This window comes from Plecotus auritus, assembly GCF_963455305.1.
Source record: "Plecotus auritus genome assembly, chromosome: 3".
Lineage (NCBI taxonomy): Eukaryota > Metazoa > Chordata > Mammalia > Chiroptera > Vespertilionidae > Plecotus > Plecotus auritus.
The window spans coordinates 177,713,209-177,736,933 of record NC_137772.1 but is presented as its reverse complement, the minus strand read 5'-3'; the positions used below and the strand labels follow the sequence as shown (position 1 = coordinate 177,736,933).

At 42.0% G+C, this 23,725-nt stretch overlaps 1 protein-coding gene across 1 annotated transcript in view; it reads left to right on the top strand.

Annotated features, from left to right (window-relative positions):
• The window catches only part of SPMIP11 (sperm microtubule inner protein 11), a gene marked incomplete at both ends in the record, with an annotated part of 41,267 nt that extends 17,665 nt beyond the window's left edge, over window positions 1-23,602 (top strand). Inside the window, 3 exons of the mRNA XM_080662846.1 lie at window positions 20,176-20,298; window positions 22,943-23,087; window positions 23,554-23,602. Coding sequence (XP_080518972.1) covers window positions 20,176-20,298; window positions 22,943-23,087; window positions 23,554-23,602 — 317 coding nt within the window. The remainder of the gene's footprint in view (window positions 1-20,175; window positions 20,299-22,942; window positions 23,088-23,553) is intronic.
• Window positions 23,603-23,725: the final 123 nt, after the last annotated feature.

Here is a 23,725-nt window from a genome sequence, read left to right as displayed (position 1 = left end):
TTTCAGTAGATTTTATACCCGTTTGGGAAATGAAAGATACAAAAACATCTTCCTTTAAAAATGCTGGAATGGGCCCTAACCGGTTTGCCTCAGTGAATAGAGAGTCAGCCTGCACACTGAAGGGTCCCAGGTTCGATTCCAGTCAAGGGCATGTACCTTGGTTGCGGGCACATCCCCAGTAGGGGTTGTGCAGGAAGCGGCTGATAAATGTTTCTCTCTCATCGATGTTTCTATCCCTCTCCCTTCCTCTCTGTAAAAAATCAATAAAATATATATATTTTTAAAAATGCTGGAATGGGGCCATTCCTAATACAGAGGTCAGATAATCAGATACTTATTTCTCAAAAATCATCTTGACCTTGATTATATGAGGTACTATGCTTCATTTCTGATACATTTTGGTTTCCATTTTTATATTGAGCTCAAGGTTTTCTTTTTAGAGAGTGGAGCTTTGGACCCTCCAACTCACAGACCCTTTCTAAAAAGAAGTAGCTTGTTTTGCTGTTCTTGTTATTCCAAAAGCCCTGGTTTGGGACCTGTGTTCACACTGGCTCTGGCTCAGCCTGTTGAGATGCAATCTTCTTGAGAGGTGTGGACCTACTTGTTACCAAAGTAGCAACCAAGAAGGAAACATGAATTAAAAGAAGAGCACGGTTTTAAAAAAAGATCAGGAGAGGTTATGTAAATCCCACTTTTTTTTTTAACTGTTTAAATCTTTATTGTTGAAAGTATTACATATGTCTCCTTTTTTCCCCCCCAATAACCCCTTCTAGCCCGGCCCGGCCCCCAGCCCACCTAATTGTCCGTGTCCTGGGTTATGTATATATACATACAAGGTCCTTGGCTGATTACCTCCCACCTTCCTACCCTCCCTCCCCGACCTTCCCTCTGAGATTCCGAACTCTGTTCTATGCTTCCTTGTCTCTGAATCTTCTCTGTTCATCAGTTTATTTTGTTAATTAAATTCCACATGAGTGAGGTCATGTGATACTTGTCTTTCTCTGACTGACTTATTTCACTTAGCATGATACTCTCCAGATCCCTCCATGCTGTCTCAAGTGATAAGAGATTCTTCTTTTTTATTGCTCCATAATATTCCATGGTATAGATGGACCATAGCTTTTTTGGGGGGGAGGGGGGGGCATTTCCATGAATTTTTATTTTATTTATTTTTTAACTGAATCTTTATTGTTCAGATTATTACATATGCTCCTCTTTTTTCCCCCCATAGCTCCCCTCCACCTGATTCCCCACCCCACCCTATGCCCTTACCCCCCACCACTGTCTTCATCCATAGGTGTAAGATTTTTGTCCAATCTCTTCCCACACCCCTCACACCCCCTTTCCCACGAGAATTGTCAGTCCACTCCCTTTCTATGCCCCTGATTCTACTATATTCATCAGTTTATTCTGTTCATCAGATTTTTTATTCACTTGATTTTTAGATTCACTTGTTGATAGGTATGTATTTGTTGTCATTTTGTTGTTCATAATTTTTATCTTTACCTTTTTCTTCTTCTTCCTCTTCTTAAAAAATACCTTTCAGCATTTCATATAATCCTGGTTTGGCGGTGATGAACTCCTTTAGCTTTTTCTTATCTGTGAAGCTCTTTATCTGACCTTCAATTCTAAATGATAGCTTTGCTGGGTAGAGTAATCTTGGTTGTAGGTTCTTGCTATTTATCACTTTGAATATTTCTTGCCACTCCCTTCTGGCCTGCATAGTTTCTGTTGAGAAATCAGCTGACAATCGTATGGGTACTCCCTTGTAGGTAACTAACTGTTTTTCTCTTGCTGCTTTCAAGATTCTCTCTTTGTCTTTTGCTCTTGGCGTTTTAATTATGATGTGTCTTGGTGTGGTCCTCTTTGGATTCCTTTTGTTTGGGGTTCTCTGTGCTTCCTGGACTTGTAAGTCTATTTCTTTCACCAGGTGGGGGAAGTTTTCTGTTATTATTTCTTCTAATAGGTTTTCAGTATCTTGCTCTCTCTCTTCATCTGGCACCCCTATAATTCGGATGTTGGTACACTTAAAGTTGTCCCAGAGGCTCCTTACACTATCTTCATATTTTTGGATTCTTTTTTCTTCTTGTTTTTCTGGTTGGGTAGTTTTTGTTTCCTCATGTTTCAAATCTTTGGTTTGATTCTTGGGGTCCTTTGATCTCCTGTTGAATTTCTGTATATTCTTTATTTCAGACAGTGTATGCTTAATTTCTGACTGGTCCTTTTCCTTTTTTTTTTTTTTGGCATTCTCATTAAGATCTTTAAAGGTCTCATTAAGTTCCTCAGAGGTTTTTAGCAGATTCTTGAGTAACCTTATAAATGTGGTTTTGAACTCTATGTCCAGTAGTTTGCTTTCCTCCATTTCTTTCATTAGTAACATGTTTCTTTGTCTCCACATTCTGGCTGCTTCCCTGTGTTGATGGAGTGGCTTTGTGTGCTAGGTGACCTATAGGGCCAGTGGTTCAGCCTCCCCAATCACCTGAGGTGGATACTCTTGGTGCACCCCTTTGTAGGCTGAGTGCACAGTCTTGTTGTAGTTAAGCCTTGATTGTTGTTGGTATACTGGGAGGAATTTACCTCCAGGCCAATTGGCTGTGAGGACCCGCTGTGTCTATAATGGAAGAACTGCTGTGCTGGAGACACCCTTATGGGGCAGGACTTGTTTCAGTGGGGCTTTGGTGCTCACTGAGTCTGCCTCTTGAATGTGTCACTTATGGATGTGAGAAGTTGAAATCTGGTGTCGTCTCACACTGACCACTAGGTACACTGGCTTCTGGATCTCCAATGACATGCAGGTCAGCTACTGTCTGAGGCCACCCAGCAGGAGCTACAGCGAGGTCTGCAGATTTCTCCTGGTCTGACCATAGCTGCAGTTTGTTAGGTTAAGCTGCGATAGGGCAGGCCATTTATATGCAAAAGCCACTGCGCACAGTTTGGGTAGGTTTGTAAATTGGATGGGGCGGGGTCTCAGGGAGTCACTAGGGCGTGGCAAACAGCGATGGCTGCTAGTCAGCCATCTCTGTGTCTCTTCATTTCCAAGTCCCCGCATCCCGTGCCCTGCACCTCAGCACAGTAAACAATGATTCCTGCACGCAGCTCTGCAAGAAAGCCACCCTCACTTTCCGACCCGATGGCAGACAGTCCAGCTTCTCCCCGTAGGGGTCTGGGTCCCCAGAGTCTCGCCGGAAACTGGAATTCAGAGTAATGGGGAGCTGTGTCTCCCTTCGGGTTGAAAGAAACAGCGCACCCAGTCGCCAACCGCCAGCCCGATTCGCGCGCCTGCGTACCTCAGCTTTCCCGCGCTTGTGCATGTCTCAGTGCTCTTTTCTCTTTCCTTCTAGTTATAGTACTTCTACTCAGCCAGCTTTCCCGTGGTTCTGGGTGATAGACGTTTTGTCTTTTAGTTGTAGTTTTGTTGTGATTGTGAGAGGCAGCACATACAGGTGTATACCTTATGCCGCCATCTTGGTTTCCGACCATAGCTTTTTTATCCACTCATCTATTGATGGGCACTTGGGCTGTTTTCAGATCTTAGCTATTGTAAATTGTGCTGCTATGAACATAGGGGTGCATACATTTTTTCTGATTGGTGTTTTGGGTTTCTTAGGATATATTCCTAGAAGTGGGATCACTGGGCCAAATGGCAGTTCAATTTTTAATTTTTTGAGGGAACTTCATCCTGTTTTTGATAACGGCTGCACCAGTCTGCATTCCCACCAGCAGTGTACTAGGGTTCCTTTTTCTCCACATCCTCACCAGTACTCGTCATTTGTTGATTTGTTGATGGTAGCCATTCTGACAATGTGAGGTAATACCTCATTGTCATTTTAATTTGTATGTGATGATCAGTGTGAGCATTTTTTCATATGTCTCTTGGCCACCTGTATTTCCACTCTGGAGAAGTGTCTATTTAGGTCTTTTTCCCATTTTTTAATTAGATTTTTTTGTCTTCCTTTTGTTAAGTTGTATGAGTTCCTTATATATTTTGGATATTAACCCTTTATAAGATGTATCATTGCCAAATATGTTCTCCCATACAGTGGGCTCCCTTTTCATTTTGTTCATGGTTTCTTTTGCTGTGCAGAAGCTTTTTATTTTGATGTAGTGCCATTTGTTTATTTTCTCCTTAGTTTCCTTTGCCCCAAGAGATGTATCCATAAACATATTGCTGTGAGAGATGTCTGAGATTTTGCTGCCTATGGTTTCTTCTAGGATTTTTATGGTTTCCTAACTTACATTTAAGTCTTTTATTCATTTTGAGTTTATTCTTGTGTATGATGTAAGTTGGTGGTCTAGTTTCTTTTCTCTTTCTTTTTTTTTTTTTTTTTTTGCATGCATTTGTCCTAAAGCCCACATTTCTAACTTCTCAAAAAATTAGAACTCGCCACCCTGACCCTAAATTCACACATGACCACAAACAGGCAGAGCAAAGTAGCAGCTGCCCCTCTAGATGGGACAGGTTTCTTACTCAGTTTGGTTTACTCATAAACATTATTTGCCTGGCTCTCACAGGGAGCTGAGTTTGGGGGTGACCATGATGGAGAGTAACTTTGAAAGGCCCACTTTATACAGAATGATGAAGGAGGTAATCTTTCAGCAACACCCTGAAGAAGGAGAATGAGCCAGCCATGTGTAGAGCTGAGGCTATAGTTTCATCTTTAGAAGAGCAAATTTCAAAATCTAGAAACAGTTCAAAGCCAAAACTATAGCAAAACACTTCCACCTCCCACTTTGCTTTTTGTTTTTTTTTAATGTATTTATTTTATTTTATTTTTTAATCTTTATTGTTCAGATTATTACAATTGTTCCCCCTTTCCCCCCCCCCATAACTCCCCTCCACCCGGTTCCCACCCCACCCTATGCCCTTACCCCCACACACACACTGTCCTCATCCATAGGTGTACAATTTTTGTCCAGTCTCTTCCCGCACCCCCCCCAGCCCTTTCCCCCCAAGAATTGTCAGTCCACTCCCTTTCTATGCCACTGATTCTATTATATTCACCAGTTTATTCTGTTCATCAGATTTTTTATTCACTTGAGTTTTAGATTCACTTGTTGATAGATACATATTTGTTGTTCATAATTTTTTAAAAATACATATTTTATTGATTTTTCACAGAGAGGAAGGGAGAGGAGGAGAGAGCCAGAAACATTGATGAGAGAAAAACATCAATCAGCTGCCTCCTGCACAGCCCCCGCTGGGGACGTGCCCGCAACCAAGGTACATGCCCTTGACCAGAATCAAACCAGGGACCCTTGTGTCCGCAGGCCGATGCTCTATCCACTGAGCCAAACCAGCTAGGGCTATTGTTCATAATTTTTATCTTTACCTTTTTCTTCTTCTTCCTCTTCTTAAAAAATACCTTTCAGCATTTCATATAATCGTGGTTTGGCGGTGATGAACTCCTTTAGCTTTTTCTTATCTGTGAAGCTCTTTATCTGGCCTTCAATTCTGAATGATAGCTTTGCTGGGCAGAGTAATCTTGGTTGTAGGTTCTTGCTATTCATCACTTTGAATATTTCTTGCCACTCCCTTCTGGCTTGCATAGTTTCTGTTGAGAAATCAGCTGACAGTGGTATGGGTACTCCCTTGTAGGTAACTAACTGTTTTTCTCTTGCTGCTTTCAAGATTCTCTCTTTGTCTTTTGCTCTTGGCGTTTTAATTATGATGTGTCTTGGTGTGGTCCTCTTTGGATTCCTTTTGTTTGGGGTTCTCTGTGCTTCCTGGACTTGTAAGTCTATTTCTTTCACCAGGTGGGGGAAGTTTTCTGTTATTATTTCTTCTAATAGGTTTTCAGTATCTTGCTCTCTCTCTTCATCTGGCACCCCTATAATTCGGATGTTGGTACACTTAAAGTTGTCCCAGAGGCTCCTTACACTATCTTCATATTTTTGGATTCTTTTTTCTTCTTGTTTTTCTGGTTGGGTAGTTTTTGTTTCCTCATGTTTCAAATCTTTGGTTTGATTCTTGGGGTCCTTTGATCTCCTGTTGAATTTCTGTATATTCTTTATTTCAGACAGTGTATGCTTAATTTCTGACTGGTCCTTTTCCTTTTTTTTTTTTTTGGCATTCTCATTAAGATCTTTAAAGGTCTCATTAAGTTCCTCAGAGGTTTTTAGCAGATTCTTGAGTAACCTTATAAATGTGGTTTTGAACTCTATGTCCAGTAGTTTGCTTTCCTCCATTTCTTTCATTAGTAACATGTTTCTTTGTCTCCACATTCTGGCTGCTTCCCTGTGTTGATGGAGTGGCTTTGTGTGCTAGGTGACCTATAGGGCCAGTGGTTCAGCCTCCCCAATCACCTGAGGTGGATACTCTTGGTGCACCCCTTTGTAGGCTGAGTGCACAGTCTTGTTGTAGTTAAGCCTTGATTGTTGTTGGTATACTGGGAGGAATTTACCTCCAGGCCAATTGGCTGTGAGGACCCGCTGTGTCTATAATGGAAGAACTGCTGTGCTGGAGACACCCTTATGGGGCAGGACTTGTTTCAGTGGGGCTTTGGTGCTCACTGAGTCTGCCTCTTGAATGTGTCACTTATGGATGTGAGAAGTTGAAATCTGGTGTCGTCTCACACTGACCACTAGGTACACTGGCTTCTGGATCTCCAATGACATGCAGGTCAGCTACTGTCTGAGGCCACCCAGCAGGAGCTACAGCGAGGTCTGCAGATTTCTCCTGGTCTGACCATAGCTGCAGTTTGTTAGGTTAAGCTGCGATAGGGCAGGCCATTTATATGCAAAAGCCACTGCGCACAGTTTGGGTAGGTTTGTAAATTGGATGGGGCGGGGTCTCAGGGAGTCACTAGGGCGTGGCAAACAGCGATGGCTGCTAGTCAGCCATCTCTGTGTCTCTTCATTTCCAAGTCCCCGCATCCCGTGCCCTGCACCTCAGCACAGTAAACAATGATTCCTGCACGCAGCTCTGCAAGAAAGCCACCCTCACTTTCCGACCCGATGGCAGACAGTCCAGCTTCTCCCCGTAGGGGTCTGGGTCCCCAGAGTCTCGCCGGAAACTGGAATTCAGAGTAATGGGGAGCTGTGTCTCCCTTCGGGTTGAAAGAAACAGCGCACCCAGTCGCCAACCGCCAGCCCGATTCGCGCGCCTGCGTACCTCAGCTTTCCCGCGCTTGTGCATGTCTCAGTGCTCTTTTCTCTTTCCTTCTAGTTATAGTACTTCTACTCAGCCAGCTTTCCCGTGGTTCTGGGTGATAGACGTTTTGTCTTTTAGTTGTAGTTTTGTTGTGATTGTGAGAGGCAGCACATACAGGTGTATACCTTATGCCGCCATCTTGGTTTCCGACCATAGCTTTTTTATCCACTCATCTATTGATGGGCACTTGGGCTGTTTTCAGATCTTAGCTATTGTAAATTGTGCTGCTATGAACATAGGGGTGCATACATTTTTTCTGATTGGTGTTTTGGGTTTCTTAGGATATATTCCTAGAAGTGGGATCACTGGGCCAAATGGCAGTTCAATTTTTAATTTTTTGAGGGAACTTCATCCTGTTTTTGATAACGGCTGCACCAGTCTGCATTCCCACCAGCAGTGTACTAGGGTTCCTTTTTCTCCACATCCTCACCAGTACTCGTCATTTGTTGATTTGTTGATGGTAGCCATTCTGACAATGTGAGGTAATACCTCATTGTCATTTTAATTTGTATGTGATGATCAGTGTGAGCATTTTTTCATATGTCTCTTGGCCACCTGTATTTCCACTCTGGAGAAGTGTCTATTTAGGTCTTTTTCCCATTTTTTAATTAGATTTTTTTGTCTTCCTTTTGTTAAGTTGTATGAGTTCCTTATATATTTTGGATATTAACCCTTTATAAGATGTATCATTGCCAAATATGTTCTCCCATACAGTGGGCTCCCTTTTCATTTTGTTCATGGTTTCTTTTGCTGTGCAGAAGCTTTTTATTTTGATGTAGTGCCATTTGTTTATTTTCTCCTTAGTTTCCTTTGCCCCAAGAGATGTATCCATAAACATATTGCTGTGAGAGATGTCTGAGATTTTGCTGCCTATGGTTTCTTCTAGGATTTTTATGGTTTCCTAACTTACATTTAAGTCTTTTATTCATTTTGAGTTTATTCTTGTGTATGATGTAAGTTGGTGGTCTAGTTTCTTTTCTCTTTCTTTTTTTTTTTTTTTTTTGCATGCATTTGTCCTAAAGCCCACATTTCTAACTTCTCAAAAAATTAGAACTCGCCACCCTGACCCTAAATTCACACATGACCACAAACAGGCAGAGCAAAGTAGCAGCTGCCCCTCTAGATGGGACAGGTTTCTTACTCAGTTTGGTTTACTCATAAACATTATTTGCCTGGCTCTCACAGGGAGCTGAGTTTGGGGGTGACCATGATGGAGAGTAACTTTGAAAGGCCCACTTTATACAGAATGATGAAGGAGGTAATCTTTCAGCAACACCCTGAAGAAGGAGAATGAGCCAGCCATGTGTAGAGCTGAGGCTATAGTTTCATCTTTAGAAGAGCAAATTTCAAAATCTAGAAACAGTTCAAAGCCAAAACTATAGCAAAACACTTCCACCTCCCACTTTGCTTTTTGTTTTTTTTTAATGTATTTATTTTATTTTATTTTTTAATCTTTATTGTTCAGATTATTACAATTGTTCCCCCTTTCCCCCCCCCCATAACTCCCCTCCACCCGGTTCCCACCCCACCCTATGCCCTTACCCCCACACACACACTGTCCTCATCCATAGGTGTACAATTTTTGTCCAGTCTCTTCCCGCACCCCCCCCAGCCCTTTCCCCCCAAGAATTGTCAGTCCACTCCCTTTCTATGCCACTGATTCTATTATATTCACCAGTTTATTCTGTTCATCAGATTTTTTATTCACTTGAGTTTTAGATTCACTTGTTGATAGATACATATTTGTTGTTCATAATTTTTTAAAAATACATATTTTATTGATTTTTCACAGAGAGGAAGGGAGAGGAGGAGAGAGCCAGAAACATTGATGAGAGAAAAACATCAATCAGCTGCCTCCTGCACAGCCCCCGCTGGGGACGTGCCCGCAACCAAGGTACATGCCCTTGACCAGAATCAAACCAGGGACCCTTGTGTCCGCAGGCCGATGCTCTATCCACTGAGCCAAACCAGCTAGGGCTATTGTTCATAATTTTTATCTTTACCTTTTTCTTCTTCTTCCTCTTCTTAAAAAATACCTTTCAGCATTTCATATAATCGTGGTTTGGCGGTGATGAACTCCTTTAGCTTTTTCTTATCTGTGAAGCTCTTTATCTGGCCTTCAATTCTGAATGATAGCTTTGCTGGGCAGAGTAATCTTGGTTGTAGGTTCTTGCTATTCATCACTTTGAATATTTCTTGCCACTCCCTTCTGGCTTGCATAGTTTCTGTTGAGAAATCAGCTGACAGTGGTATGGGTACTCCCTTGTAGGTAACTAACTGTTTTTCTCTTGCTGCTTTCAAGATTCTTTGTCTTTTGCTCTTGGCATTTTAATTATGATGTGTCTTGGTGGGGTTCTCTTTGGATTCCTTTTGTTTGGGGTTCTCTGTGCTTCCTGGACTTGTAAGTCTATTTCTTTCACCAGGTGGGGGAAGTTTTCTGTCATTATTTCTTCAAATAGGTTTTCAATATCTTACTCTCTCTCTCTTCTTCTGGCACCCCTATAATTCTGATGTTGGTACGCTTGAAGTTGTCCCAGAGGCTCCTTACACTATCTTCATATTTTTGGATTCTTTTTTCTTTTTGCTTTTCCTATTGGGTGTTTTTTGCCTCTTTGTATTTCAAATATTTGACTTGATTCTTGTGATCCTCTAGTCTGCTGTTGGATCTCTGTATATTATTTTTTATTTCAGTCAGTGTATGCTTAACTTCTAGTTGGTCCTTTTTCATATCCTCGAGCGTCTCACTAAATTTATTGGCCTTTTCTAGAAAATTCTTGAAAAACTTTATAACCGGTTTTGAACTCTATATCCAGTCATTTGCTTTCCTCCATTTCTTTCATTTGTGATCTGTTTCTTTGTCTCCTCATTTTGGCTGCTTCCCTGAGTTGATAGAGTGGCTTTGTGTGCTAGGTGTCCTAAAGGGCCCAGTGGTTCAGCCTCCCCAATTAACTGAGGTGGACACTCTTGGTGCACCCCTTTGTGGGCTGTGTGCACAGTCTTGTTGTAGTTAAGCCTTGATTGTTGTTGGTATCACTGGGAGGAATTGACCTCCAGGCCAAATGGCTGTGAGGATCAGCTTTGTCTGTGCTGGGAGAAGTTCTGTGCTGGAGACACCCTTATGAGACAAGACTTGCAAAAGCCTCTGTGCTCAGCTTGGATGGGGTGGAGTCTCAGGGCGGAGCAGACAGCAATGGCTTCCCGTCAGCCCTGCCCTAAAAGGCCCCTGGGTCTCAGTGTCCCACAGTAATAGCTGCAAGCACCTCTGAGAGAAAACCGCCCTCGAGTTTTGCCTGCTGCCAGACAGTCCAGTTTCTCCCGGAATGAGTCTGGGTCCTGAGTCTCGCCCGGAACTGGAGTTCAGAGCAGTCAGGAGCTTTTGTCTCCCTCCTGATTGAGAAAGCCAGCCACGTACTCAGTTGTCAGCCCTCTCTGTGTGCGCACCTCCGTACCTCTGCCTTCTGCAGCTCCTCTGAGTCTCAGTGTGCTTTTCTCTTTCCTTCTAGTTGTAGAATTTCCACTCAGCCAGCCTTCCTGTGGTTCTGTATGATGTCCGTTTTTCTTTTAGTTGTAGTTTTGAAATTGTTGTGCGAGGCAGCACTTTAGGTGTTTACCTATGCCGCCATCTTGGTTTCTCCCTCCACCTCCCACTTTGATGCACTGCTTTCACTGCATCCCAGCCAGATGCCTGGAACTCATCTCCCACTTCTGACATGCCATTTCATTGTGCACACCTGAAGTATCTATGTACTCTGCTCATCATCCCATGACCTTAGAACAATATTTCTGATCATACTATCCTTTCCACAAAGACAGCCAGACAAGTTGGCTACCCTCTGTGAAATTTGGTTTCAACCATGTCATTGAGACTTTCACCTGAACATTCCATTCAATAGAAATGAGAAACACCACAATGGGAAACGTCACAATGGGAAGTAATAGAAAGATATTCAATAGAAATATCTTTCTATTACTTCAGAACTGGTTTGAGAAATTCACAAGGAGGGTGGGGAAATTATGGATAAAAGACAGCATTCTATTTGGCTCCTAGCAAGACCACATCCATCTTACCCATCTTTCTAACCCCAATTTCTACATTTATAAGTTCAAGGAAACACAGTTCCTAATTCTACCCTCACCCTTAGTTACACAACCCAAATAATCTTGCAGGATGCTTGTCTTCAGAATGGTTCTCTGGCCCCACTCTCTGTCTGGCTGATTTCACCTTAATACAATTACTCAAGTGATTTGATCCTTTTTTGTCCACCAGCGCTAGCACTTCAACCTGTTCTCTGTGCTCAAATCAACCACACTCTCACCTAGCCCTACCTAGGGCTTTAACAGAAACCATAAAATGAACCTGTTAATATCGACATTCTTCATTCTTAAACATTCTTACTATAATGATATTTTGAATTCACAATTTTTCTTTGAAGATAGGTTTTTTTCTTTCAGTAGGTGTGAGTGTATTAACATTCAACTTAAAAAAAGCCCACTCAAGCTTTCCTTTATTATAGTCATAATGAAAATTCATAGAGGTGAGTCAATACATGTAACTAAATATTCTGCCAGTCCCTGCCTCCTTTTCTTTTCCCCCTGATAAAGAACCGAAATAGAAAAACCAAAGAGGAAAACTGGGTGTGGGAAGCATACTTTGGTCCATACTCACCTTAAGAAACTCAGTTTTATCAGGTATCCAAAGTTGTTCAGATTCAGGGGCTAAAATCACAGTAAGTAAATTCAGAGTGCTTCAGTTTCCTTATGTATAGATGGACATAATAATGCCTTTATTATAGATTTGCTGTGGAAATTAACTAAAATAATGTATTTAATACATCTAAGACCTAGCACATCAAACTATACAACAGATGATTAGAAGAAAAGTTATAAATCATAATATGTAAGTTCCTATTTACATGTGGAATATATACATCTTTCCTATGACTGGAATTTTGTTGTCTACTTCTCAAGACATACTTGCCAGGATAAACCTGGGAAGCAGTATTTTTAACCATGAGATTCCTTAGAAGAAAATTATGCTGGCTGGCTTCAAAGTATGTTTCATCCAGGCCCTGAAAGAGTCTGGTGACTATAGCTACCACAGAAGAGCACCCCTAACCATTGACTAGAACTCTCATGTCTACCAATCAGTGGATTCCTACTCCTCCCAGACTCACTCTTCCTGATCCTAACACTGGTTATTCCTGTAAATTCAGCCTAGCTTCCAGAGTTCATTCACCTTATGCCCAAATTTCTTGTATGTAAAGCTTTCCCTTTTTTGTCTTGATTTCAGACAGATTAACTCTTATCTGGCCCTTTGATGAAACAACTCCCTTGCCTTGTTTATATGAAACCCTAGGTCAAGATAGACCTTATCATAACACAAATCGACACTCACTGTTCATTGACAGAAGTTTCAGAGGCAAATTGATGGGGTTGGGTAGTAAGAGAAATTATGCTTGTTCTTGTTGAGAGACAAATGACCTCCCCCTGCCAGACTCTCCAGTGACAGCCCTCTAGCCACAGATACAATGACATCCAAGCTGTGCACATCCAAAGGACCTCCCTCCATCTTCCTCCTTTATTATTCCTCCTCCCATAGGAATTCACTAACTAGTCCTCAGAGTTGCTCTTATTTCCAATTCCAAATGAATCTCTTCAAAGAAAGACTAAATCTCAAGTCTTTGGTAAAAACTGAGCACATCTTATTTGCACTATCATTTTCTGGATCCTGTCAGAGGATGTAAGAGGTAGTTTTCACCACCCTGGCTGGAATGTCCTCTTCTCAATCTCCTAGGTCTCCTGTTCTCTCCAGCTGCCTGTTCCGTCACTCATCTGCTAGGAAACACCTGTGATGTCATTCTTAGACTCCAGCAGAGGGCACTGTAGTTCTGGCTTTTCAAAGTTTCTGCCTGAAACTAGAGGGGAGATGATACTCAAGCTGCTCATAACTGCAATAATCCAAAACCTAGAGAATGGGCACCTCTAAGGTGGGTGACTGTGCTGCAGCAGACAGCCACTTTTTGCACATTAGCTCAGCCTTTCCCCAGTGGTCTTCCCCACTGAGACTGATTCAGTCCACTGCAAAGCAACCACCAAGTTGCAATAATCTTCCCCCATGTTGGCCATAGGAAATGATATTCCACATTTCAGTGGAGCTCAGGAATCCAGGACTCTGCCTCTGGATCAAGGTAATGATATCATGTCCCCCACCCAACTCAAGACTGACACCCTCGACAAGACTCCCAATGAGCTGTACGTAAATTTTCTGTCTATAGATTCAACGCACTCCCCATTAAAATACCAATGGCATATTTCACAGACCTAGAACAAACTCTCCAAAAATTCATCTGGAATAAAAAAAGACCCCGAATAGCTGCAGCAATCCTGAGAAAGAAGAACAAAGTAGGAGGAATCTCAATACCAGATATCAAGCTGTATTACAAAGCCACTGTTCTCAAAACTGCCTGGTACTGACACAAGAACAGACATATAGACCAATGTAATAGAATAGAGAACCCAGAAATCGACCCAAACCACTATGCTCAATTAATATTTGACAAAGGAGGCAAGAGCATACAATGGAGTCAAGACAGTCTCTTCAATAAATGGTGTTGGGAAAATTGGACAGATACATGCAAAAAAAAATAAAACAACCCAATCAAAAAATGGGCAATGGACCTAAATAGATACTTTTTGAAAGAGGACATAAGGAAGGCCAAGAGACATATGAAAACATGCTCAAAGTCACTAAATCATCTGAGAGATGCAAATAAAAACAACAATGAGGTACCATCTCACACCTGTCAGAATGGCTATCATCAACAAACAAGTGCTGGAGAGGATGCGGAGAAAAAGGAACCCTCCTGCACTGCTGGTGGGAATGCAGACTGGTGCAGCCACTGTGGAGAACAGTATGGAGTTCCCTCAAAAAACTAAAACTGGAACTCCCATTTGACCCAGTGATCCCACTTCTAGGAATATATCCCAAGAAACTAGAAACACCAGTCAGAAAGGATATATGCACCCCTATGTTCATAGCAACACAATTCACCATAGCTGAGATTTGGAAACAGCCTAAGTGCCCATCAGCAGATGAGTGGATTAAAAAACTGTGGTACATCTACACAACGGAATACTATGCTGCCGTAAAAAGGAAGGAACTCCTACCATTTGCAACAGCATGGATGGACCTGGAAAGCATTATGCTAAGTGAAATAAGTCAGTTGGAGAAAGATAAATATCACATGATCTCACTCATTTGTGGAATATAGTGAACAACATAAACTGGTGAACAAAAACAGATCCAGAGACAGAGAAGCACCGATCAGACCATCAAACCTCAGAGGGAAGGTAGGGGAGGGGAGGGGGAAGGGGTAGAGATCAACCAAAGGACTTGTATGCATGCATATAAGCATCACCAATGGACACAGACACTAGCGGGGGTGAGGGCATGAGCGGGGGTTGGGGGGATAATGGGGGGATAAGGACACATATGTTATACCTTAATAAAGAAAAAAAAAAGGGATAGTTCTGCCTTACTGGTGTGGTTCAGTGGTTGAGTTTCGACCTGTGAACCAGGAGGTCATGGTTCGATTCCTGGTCAGGGCACATGCCCAGGTTGCAGGTCAATGATTCTCTCTCATCATTGATGTTTAATCTACCCCTCTCCCTTCCTCTCTGAAATCAGTAAAAATACATAATTTTTAAAAAGAGGCTAGTTCTATCAGTCCACATTTTCCCTTAGTCCTTGGTCTTTCCTGGATGTTCTGATTAGATTATTTCAAGAGTCAGTTTGGTGTGGTGGTTAAGAGCATAGTCTCTGGAGCCAAACTGCTTGGGTTACTCATGTCTCTTCCATACATCAGTTATGTGACCTTGGGGAAATTTACTAAACTTCTCTGGGCTTCTGTTTCCCTGTTTGTAAAGTAAGATGATAGTACCTACCTTTTATAGCTCTGCTGAGCACAGTCACTAAGTATTAGCTCTTTTTGTTGTTACCTTAGAAGATCCACGTGATCCATTTTATGTCAGCAGTCTGCAACCAGTACTAAGCCTTTCTGTTACCTCATGCGTACCTTTTTCCCCTCTGTCCAGGATTCTGAGCAAGTGCACCACATTGAGGAAGATATTTTTGGACATGGAAGCAAAGGAACTCCCACCACATGTGAAATGTGCCCTGTGGCTTGGTCTGGTTCCCTGGGCTCATGTTCCTGTCCGCTTCCTCCTGAAGCACTGGCAATTTCCTTGTATCAGGGAAGACAATAGGTCATTATAAGATAGCCTTCCAAACACACGTCAGCCCATTTCAGTCCATCTTAATGCCCCAGCCAACTTCAAGACGTTAATACCCAGCATTGGGTATTACCTTCTGGGCAGGAGTCATTTGTTATGTACAGTAAGTACCACAATATTTCTCTCAAGCTGGTCTTTTTTAAAAAATATATTTTATTGATTTTTTACAGAGAGGAAGGGAGAGAGAGTTAGAAACATTGATGAGAGAGAAACATCGATCAGCTGCCTCCTGCACACCCCCTACCGGGGATGTGCCCGCAACCAAGGTACATGCCCTTGACCGGAATCAAACCTGGGACCTTGAGTCCGCAGGCTGATGCTCTATCCACTGAGCCAAACCGGTCAGGGCTCAAGCTGATCTTATATGATTTTCTAGTCAGGGTTGGTATTACTCTGCTAGAAGTAACCCCAAGTCTAAGACAACTGCAAGTAATGAATGTTAGATATTATCACCACTGTGTACTAAGCATCTGGAACAGGCAGGCAAGAACCACAACCTGGAAATCAGAATTCTGGGAGCCTCTGAGGCACACACATTTTTAAAATTCTTCAACCTGAAAATATTGTGGCAAATCAGCCCCAGTTCCAACTAACCAAGAGGCAATGAGCAAAGTAGTAGATAACTAAAAATGTTGCAATGACTCCATTGGCCTGGGAAGCTTATAATATTGCAAAATTTGCAATATTAAATTGGATCATTGAAAGATCCACCCATGTACTTTTGCATCACCCCAGAAGTCCTTTACAGTCCATTCTAAGTATTAAAGGTGGTCTTATGGTAACTCCCATTTCGTGGCCCATTTCTAGAAGAAACTGTCCAGGGTACTCCATATCTATTTAGCCCCCAAAACCATATGAAGCATGGTATTAACTGGGTGGATGAAGAACCTCCTCTGTTATACTATCTACCAACAAAATGATGGAGTCTACTACCTTGCCACAGTGACGATTGCTTATAAAGAGCTTGTTGCATCCCTCTACCCGAAACATGCCCTTTCACAGAGTCTGTGGCATGATTCTTACCTACCCGTCACCACTCTTCACCTCAGGTGGCTTCCAAACCTGGAAGCTTCGAGAAACTATAGTTACCAAAAATATCTTCCAGCCTGCCAAAAACTGATGTGAGGAGTACGTCAATGGGTGCTTGATTCAGGAGGAAGGCATTAACATGGGTGATATTGTCTAGCACACCTCCAAGCACACTATAACCATCCATATGGGAAGCTGGGAATCTACTATTTGGAAACAGATAATAGAGAATATCATCTGGCTGTACCCTTAAGGAAGATCTGCCTGAGGCCTTAGGACCAGATAAAGAGCTCCCACTGTCACCTGCATCCAGACCAACAGTTACTATAGTCCAGATCCCACTGCCCACTAGTAATATGTTCCTGCTCTTTCTCTTCAGTTTACATCTGCTTACTCCCACTCCCTACTCTCCCAAAGTCAAACCACCAAACTCAAATGACACTGCTCCCATGAACTAGACCCTCTCATTGCTGTAACTTGTGATGAAGCACAGATCAGCCCCCTGATCAGTCCAGGCTTCCAGAACTCTATACCCTGCCACCTTTCCAAGTCCCCAACTATCTGTAGAGGGAGGGGATTCAAACAGTGTCCCACCCTGGCAGTGTTATTATCTCAGAGAATATTAGAGGGCACTTCCATAGGGGTGCAAAAGGGAGGGAGGAGAGACAGAGTAGATGGAGTGGGGCCAAGCCATGAAGAAGGGGGAAAGCAGGAGCTGGGGAAGAACTCCAGAAAAGAAGTGGCATCCCCACCCTCCACCAGAGGTGAGGCAGCAATCTCAACAATTTTCAGAGAGAATGGCCAATTTTCATCCAGATTCTGACAGCTCAGGATTCAGAAGGGTAAGCCAAATCCTATTTAAGCAGAACATGAATTTGTTAAAAGAGTATTGGTGGGATTATATCAAACTAGAAAGCTTCTGCATGGCAAATAAACAACAAAATGAAAAGACAACCTGCAGATGAGAGAATATTTGCAAACCATATATTTTGATAAAGGGTTAATACCCAAAAAATATAAGAAACTCTTATAACTTTAGCAAAAAAAAAAATCTGATTAAAAAATGGGCAAAGGAATTGAAAAGACATTTCTCCAAAGAAGACACACAAATGGCCAACAGGCATTTTTAAAAGATCATTAATCATCAGGGAAATGCAAAATAAAACCACAATGAAATAACACTTCACATGTTTAAAAAAACAAACATGAAAGTTAAGTGTTTGTGAAGATGTGGAGAAAAGGGAACCCCCGTGCACTGTTAGTGGGAATGCAAATTGGTGCAGCCACTATAGAAAACAGTATGTAGGTTCCTCCAAAAATTAAAAATAGAACTACCATATATATGATCCAGCAATTGTATTTCTGGGTATATAAACAAAGGAATTAAAATCAGGATTTCAAATTGATATTTGCATTCCCATGTTCAATGCAACATTATTCACAATACCCAAGACATGGAAGCAACATAAATGTCCACAATGCATGAATAGATCAAGAAAATGCAGTATATGTATACAGTGGAAATCTGCCATTTGCATTAGCATGGATGAACCTGGAAGACACAGAAGGCCAAATTCTACATGATACATTTATATGAGGAACCTAAAAAAATCAAATTCAGAAGCAGAGAGTAGAATGGTGTTGCCAGAGGTTAGGGGAAAGGACATGGGGGTGGGGAGGGGGCTGTAGTCAAAGGGTACAGTTTCATTTCTACAAGGTAAGTCCTGGAGATCTATGCAGCATAGAGCTTGTAGTTCAACTGCATTACATATTTAAAAGTTTGCTAAGAGGGTAAATCTTGTTAAATGTTCTTATAACAAAATAACAATAAAGAGTGGGAGGAAATCTCTGGAAGGAATATAAATGTTTATGGTATAGATTTTAGTGATGGTTTCATAGGTGTGTACTTATCTCCAAACTCATTAAGTTGTATAAAATATGTACAACTTCTTATGTCAATTACACAACACAGTAAAAAAATAGTTTTTTAAAGTATTTGGAAATAAAAGTAAATTTTTTTTTAAATTTTAAAAAGAAAAAAACATTGGGAAGCACATAAAAGCTGTAGAAGGAACAGAGAACCAAGCTTGATGGATAGTAACCAGGAACACTGTTCCAAATCATGCTGCAGACCTGGTGGGGCACAACTACTGCATTCAATGCTAGGGTAGGCACCGCTGGCACCAAGGACGCTGGGCCCTGCATACTGCTGCTACAGACAAGCAGTTTCACTGCTGCAACTTCCCATCAATAGAAAAGGGCTTTACATACCCCTGCTTCTTTGCAACTTCATCTTTGATTCAAAATCTGGAACAGATGTATTTGATTGGCCTAGCCAAACCCTCTGCCCAGGCCCTAGCTGTAAGAGCGGCTAAGTATCGTAGCCTAGCGATTTTCAACCTTGTTCGTCTCATGGCACACAGAAACTAACTACTAAACACCTGCGACACACCAAAAAATGTATTTTTTGCTGACCTGACCAAAAAATAAAGTATAATTTTGATTCATTCACACCAAACAGCTATTGTTGTGTTGGCTGTTGTCATTTTTTTATTTGACAATCTAAGGGAAAAGAGGTCAATGCCCCCGACTAAATAGTCAGGTATTGCATGTTTTACAAATTCTTGCAGCACACCAGTGTGCCTCGTGTCCCACAGCACACTGGTTCAAAATCACTGTCTTAGTCTGTTCAGAGTGCTATAACAAAATACCATAGACTGGGTGGCTTATAAACAACAGAAATTTATTTCTCACTCTTATGGAGGCTGAAGTCCTAGATCGGGGTGCCAGCATGGTCGGGTGAGGGTCCTTTTCCAGGTCGCAGACTTCACTTTGTGTCCTCACATGGTGGAAAAGGTGAGGGAACTCTCTCAGGCCTCTTTTATAAGGACACTAATCCCATTAATGAAGGCTCTGTCCTCATGACCTAATCACCTCCCAAAGCCCCCACCTACAAATACGATCACTTCGGGCATTAAATTTTCAAAGTATAAATTTGGAGGACACAAACATTCAGACCATTAGCACTGGGTAAGGAAGATCTGGTCTTTTCAGCCTAGTGATATATAGGTTTTGCCTCAGAGGGGATTCCCAAACCCTCATAAGAATACTAGATCTACACTCTGCTACTCTGCCCTACCCCTCCCTACCCTACTCTCCACTAGCCCCATCCCGTCCTTTCCACTTTACTCAGCACGAATCAGGCTCCAAATCAATAGCAAGCTGAGCCCTCTCTAATACTTTTAAAACACTTGCTGTCCTGCTGCCTGAAATGTTCTTTCTGATAATACCATGTCCCACAAACTCCTCCTTACCCTCCAAGACTCAGCTCAAACATAACTTTCCCTATAGACCAATTAAAGCTCTGCAAATACACCAGTCCCAAAAAGGGACTGTCTAGACAGATTAAGTGCCTTTTTTCACCTGCACTAATCCTAAATATCTGTATCTTGATTCCAGCAGGAGGCCACTCAAAGCCCAGGAGACAGGGAGGAGCAAGAAAGTGGGGAAGGAGGTCTCTTGATCTCCGGATTCTCTCTCCCTCCCCTCTGTCACAGGCATTGTGATTTGATACCTGAGATGCCAAAAATGGAGAATCAGATGTGTGTGGCTAGGAGAGATCCCTGCCATGTGTGTGGATGGCATGGAGAGTAGAGGCTCAGAGAATCAAATAGTCCCATTTGTCAAATCTGATCTCGTTTCAGATCACAAGGAACTGGTGCCCACGAAGCTTCCCCCGATTATCTCAAAAGATGGGAATTACTCTGTGCACCAGAACAGCCACACAAAGTACCACCAAGCTGTACGGAGGGTGTTGCTAAAGACATGTAAGTATCCCTGGGTGGGCTATGTCTTAAGTTCCTAAAAAATGGCCGGGATGAGGTGGGGCATGTTTATAGGGCAGGGAATAAAAAGAGCCAAGAAGAGAGACTGAGAAGATGAGGGAGAAAGTAGACCTGAGTGGTGGAGTGAGCACGATACAATAAAAATTGAATCAGATTTGAAGGCAGAAGGTCCAGTTTTGAGTCCAGTTCTGCCTCTCTTAAATGTCTCAACTTGAGTAGTCACTTACTTCTTAATTAACCTTTTTCCTCACTCATTAAAAAAACAAGAAACAGAAAATACCTGCTCTACTAATCTTACAGAATTGCTATGAGGATCAAACCAAGTGTGACAATTTAGGAATAGTACTTGTATATGATTACGTGCTATGCCTCCGAGGAGGGGTATACCAAGCTCTAGCTTCAGAATTTGAACTGAGTTGAAGTTCCAAACAAGTTGTGTAACCTTGAGAAAATTCTTTTAAACATTTAACTGCTCCAAATCATCTGGAAGTGGGAACAATACTCTAGCATTGTGTGAAAGTTAGAGAAAATGTACACTTTAAAAAGCATCTAGGACAAATTACTGATACATTTGATAACTTGTAGGAATCTCCAGGGAATTATGCTATGTAAAGAAAGGTAGTCCCTGAAAGAGCACATACTGTATGATGCTGATTGTATAAAATTCTTTTTTTCTTTTTCTTAAAAATATGGAATGCTTCACAAATTTGCATGTCATGCTTGCTAATCTCTGTATCATTCCAATTTTAGTATATGTGCTGTGGAAGCGAGCACTGTAACATTCTTTTTTTAAATATATTTGTATTGATTTCAGAGAGGAGGGGAGGGGGAGAGAGAGATTCTCTCTCAATAATGAGAGAGAATCATTGATTGGCTGCCTCCTGCACACCCCACACTGGGGGCTGAGCCCGCAATCCGGGAGCAACCTGGGCATGTGCCCTGACCAGGAATCAAACCATGACCTCCTGGTTCATGTCGACGTCCAATCACGGAGCCACGCCGGCCAGGCAAGCACTGTAACATTCTTTTAAAAATTATGTAAATGAAGAAAAGATTATTGATTACCAATGTCAGGGGGTCTGGAGGTGGAGGATGTAGCTCTAAAAGGGCAACTCCAGGATCATGTAGTGATGGAGCTGTTCTATAGCATGTTAATACCATGGCTGTGATATTGTACTAGATAGTTTTGCAAGATGTTACTATTGGGGGGCAATGGGTAAAGGGTACACAGGATCACTGTGTATCATTTCTCCCAATTATGTGAATCTATAATTATCTCCAAATTAACATCTAATTTAAAAAACTATAAAGCTTTCGGAAATTAAAAAAGACATCCATGGCGCTGGCTGGTATAGCTTAGTTGGTTGGGCATTGTCCCATGCACTGAAGGATTGTCAGTTTGATTTCCGGTCAGGGCACATGCCCAGGTTTCGGGCTTGATCCCTGGTAGGGGGTGTGCAGGAGGCAGCTGACAATGTTACATTCTCAAATTGATGTTTTTCTCTCTCTCTCCCTCTCTCTTCCTCTCTCTCTAAAAATCAATGAAAAAAAATTATTTTAATGACATACATGGCCCAGCCAGCATGGCTCAATGGTTGAGCACCGAACTATGAAACAGGAAGTCAGTTCAATTTCCGGTCAGGGCACATGCTGAGGTTGCAGGCTTGATCCCCAGTAGGGGGCATGCAGGAGGCAGCCAACCAATAGTTCTCTCTCATCATTGATGTTCCTATCCCTCTCTCCCTCTTCCTTCCTCTCTCTGAAATCAATAAAAATATTTTTTAAATGACATGCATGAAGGATTATCTAAGAATTATTTCTAATAGCAAAACTTTTAAAAAGCTTATTACAATTAATAGGAAAAGAATTAAGTAAAAAATGTAACTCTACTCAATGGTATATTAGCAATTTTTTAAAAATGATGATTATAAAGAATATATACTCATAATATTAGGCTATAATTCTAGTTTTTAAAAATATATTTTATACACTAGTATAATTAGACTTATTCAAATAGTGAAAATACTCCCAAAAATCTAAATAGGTCTGACATCCTTTCAAAATTTTAAGAACACTTCTAATATGACATTTACAACATGATAGATATTTGGTAAATGATATCTATTAGCAGTATGTAAACATGAGGTAGTATAATTGCTAAATTTCAGAGAATTACCTGGAACGAACAAAGAAAGGAACTATTTCGGAGAGGAAGGAAGGGAATGAGGATGATTAAGCATTTAAGAAAAAAAAAACCAAAAAACCCTGGCCACTTGCTCAGTGGTTAGAGCATCAGTTTGCAGACTGAAGGGTCGAGGGTTTGAACCTGTGGACCTATCTTGCATATTTCCCAAGTGAGTTGACCACTTGCTTTTCCACTATCTTAGCACGTGGGGGAAGCTCTCTAAGAGATGGGCTTAGTAGCAACAGGAAGAACCAAAACTGATTCAACTGACCATGAAGGGTGTGAGATGCTGGAATCCGGAAGTAAAGCTGGGTGTGGTGACCAAACTCCTAGGACTTCTCAGCACCTGGTCAGGCCCAGTTGCTTGTGCTGCCCTGAGCCACAAAAGAGAGTATAGAACTAAAAGAAATTGGATAACGTGTGCTTCCCAAAATCTTTCAGTCCCCAATCAAGTCTTTAGAGTCCCCTTGACTGATGCTCAGAACTTCAGCTTCTGGAGGTCCCACGATCCAGGAGTGCGCCCAGAAGAAACCATGCCGTGGATCCGGAGCCCTCGTCACTGCCTCATTAAAAGCCCAATGACCAGGTTAGAAGGGGAGGGGTGAGGGGGGAGACTATTCCCTCCACTCAAATCCTTAGAGACTGTTTCATCTCTATTCAGAGTTAGGGAATAGAAGAGGTATTTTGAGTCTTACCAGGGAAAGTGGCCCCAAAATTTGGGCAGTGGTAGCATTCAAAGGAGGTAAAGATTTGTCTATGTCTTTGTTTCGCCATGTGGATATGATTTCTGAGCAGGCACAGGACAAGTGTCTATAGCATTCCTGTGGGAATCCTCCCTCTGTTGCTGCTTCCCCGCCCCCCAGCCACCATCCATTGGCAGTAGTCCTACTTCCTCATCACTACCCCTGTCCATTCTGCTGAGGCAGTCTTGAGCTATATTTAAGGACCCCCACCACACACACACACACACACACACACACACACACACACACACACACACACACACATATTCCGGCCTAGCCTGACTGAATATGAGACCCTCTCTTTTCCAGGTTTATGGATCACTCTATCCTCAATGACAGACTATTCAGTCTGTATTGAGCAAGATGTGCTTGCAGAAAGACAGGATGGTCCGTGGAAGGAGGACAAAGAAGGGGAAAGAGGAAAAAGGTGTCCTGGCTCTGATAGCTGACTAATGGGATGAGGAGATTGAAAAAGTAGAGT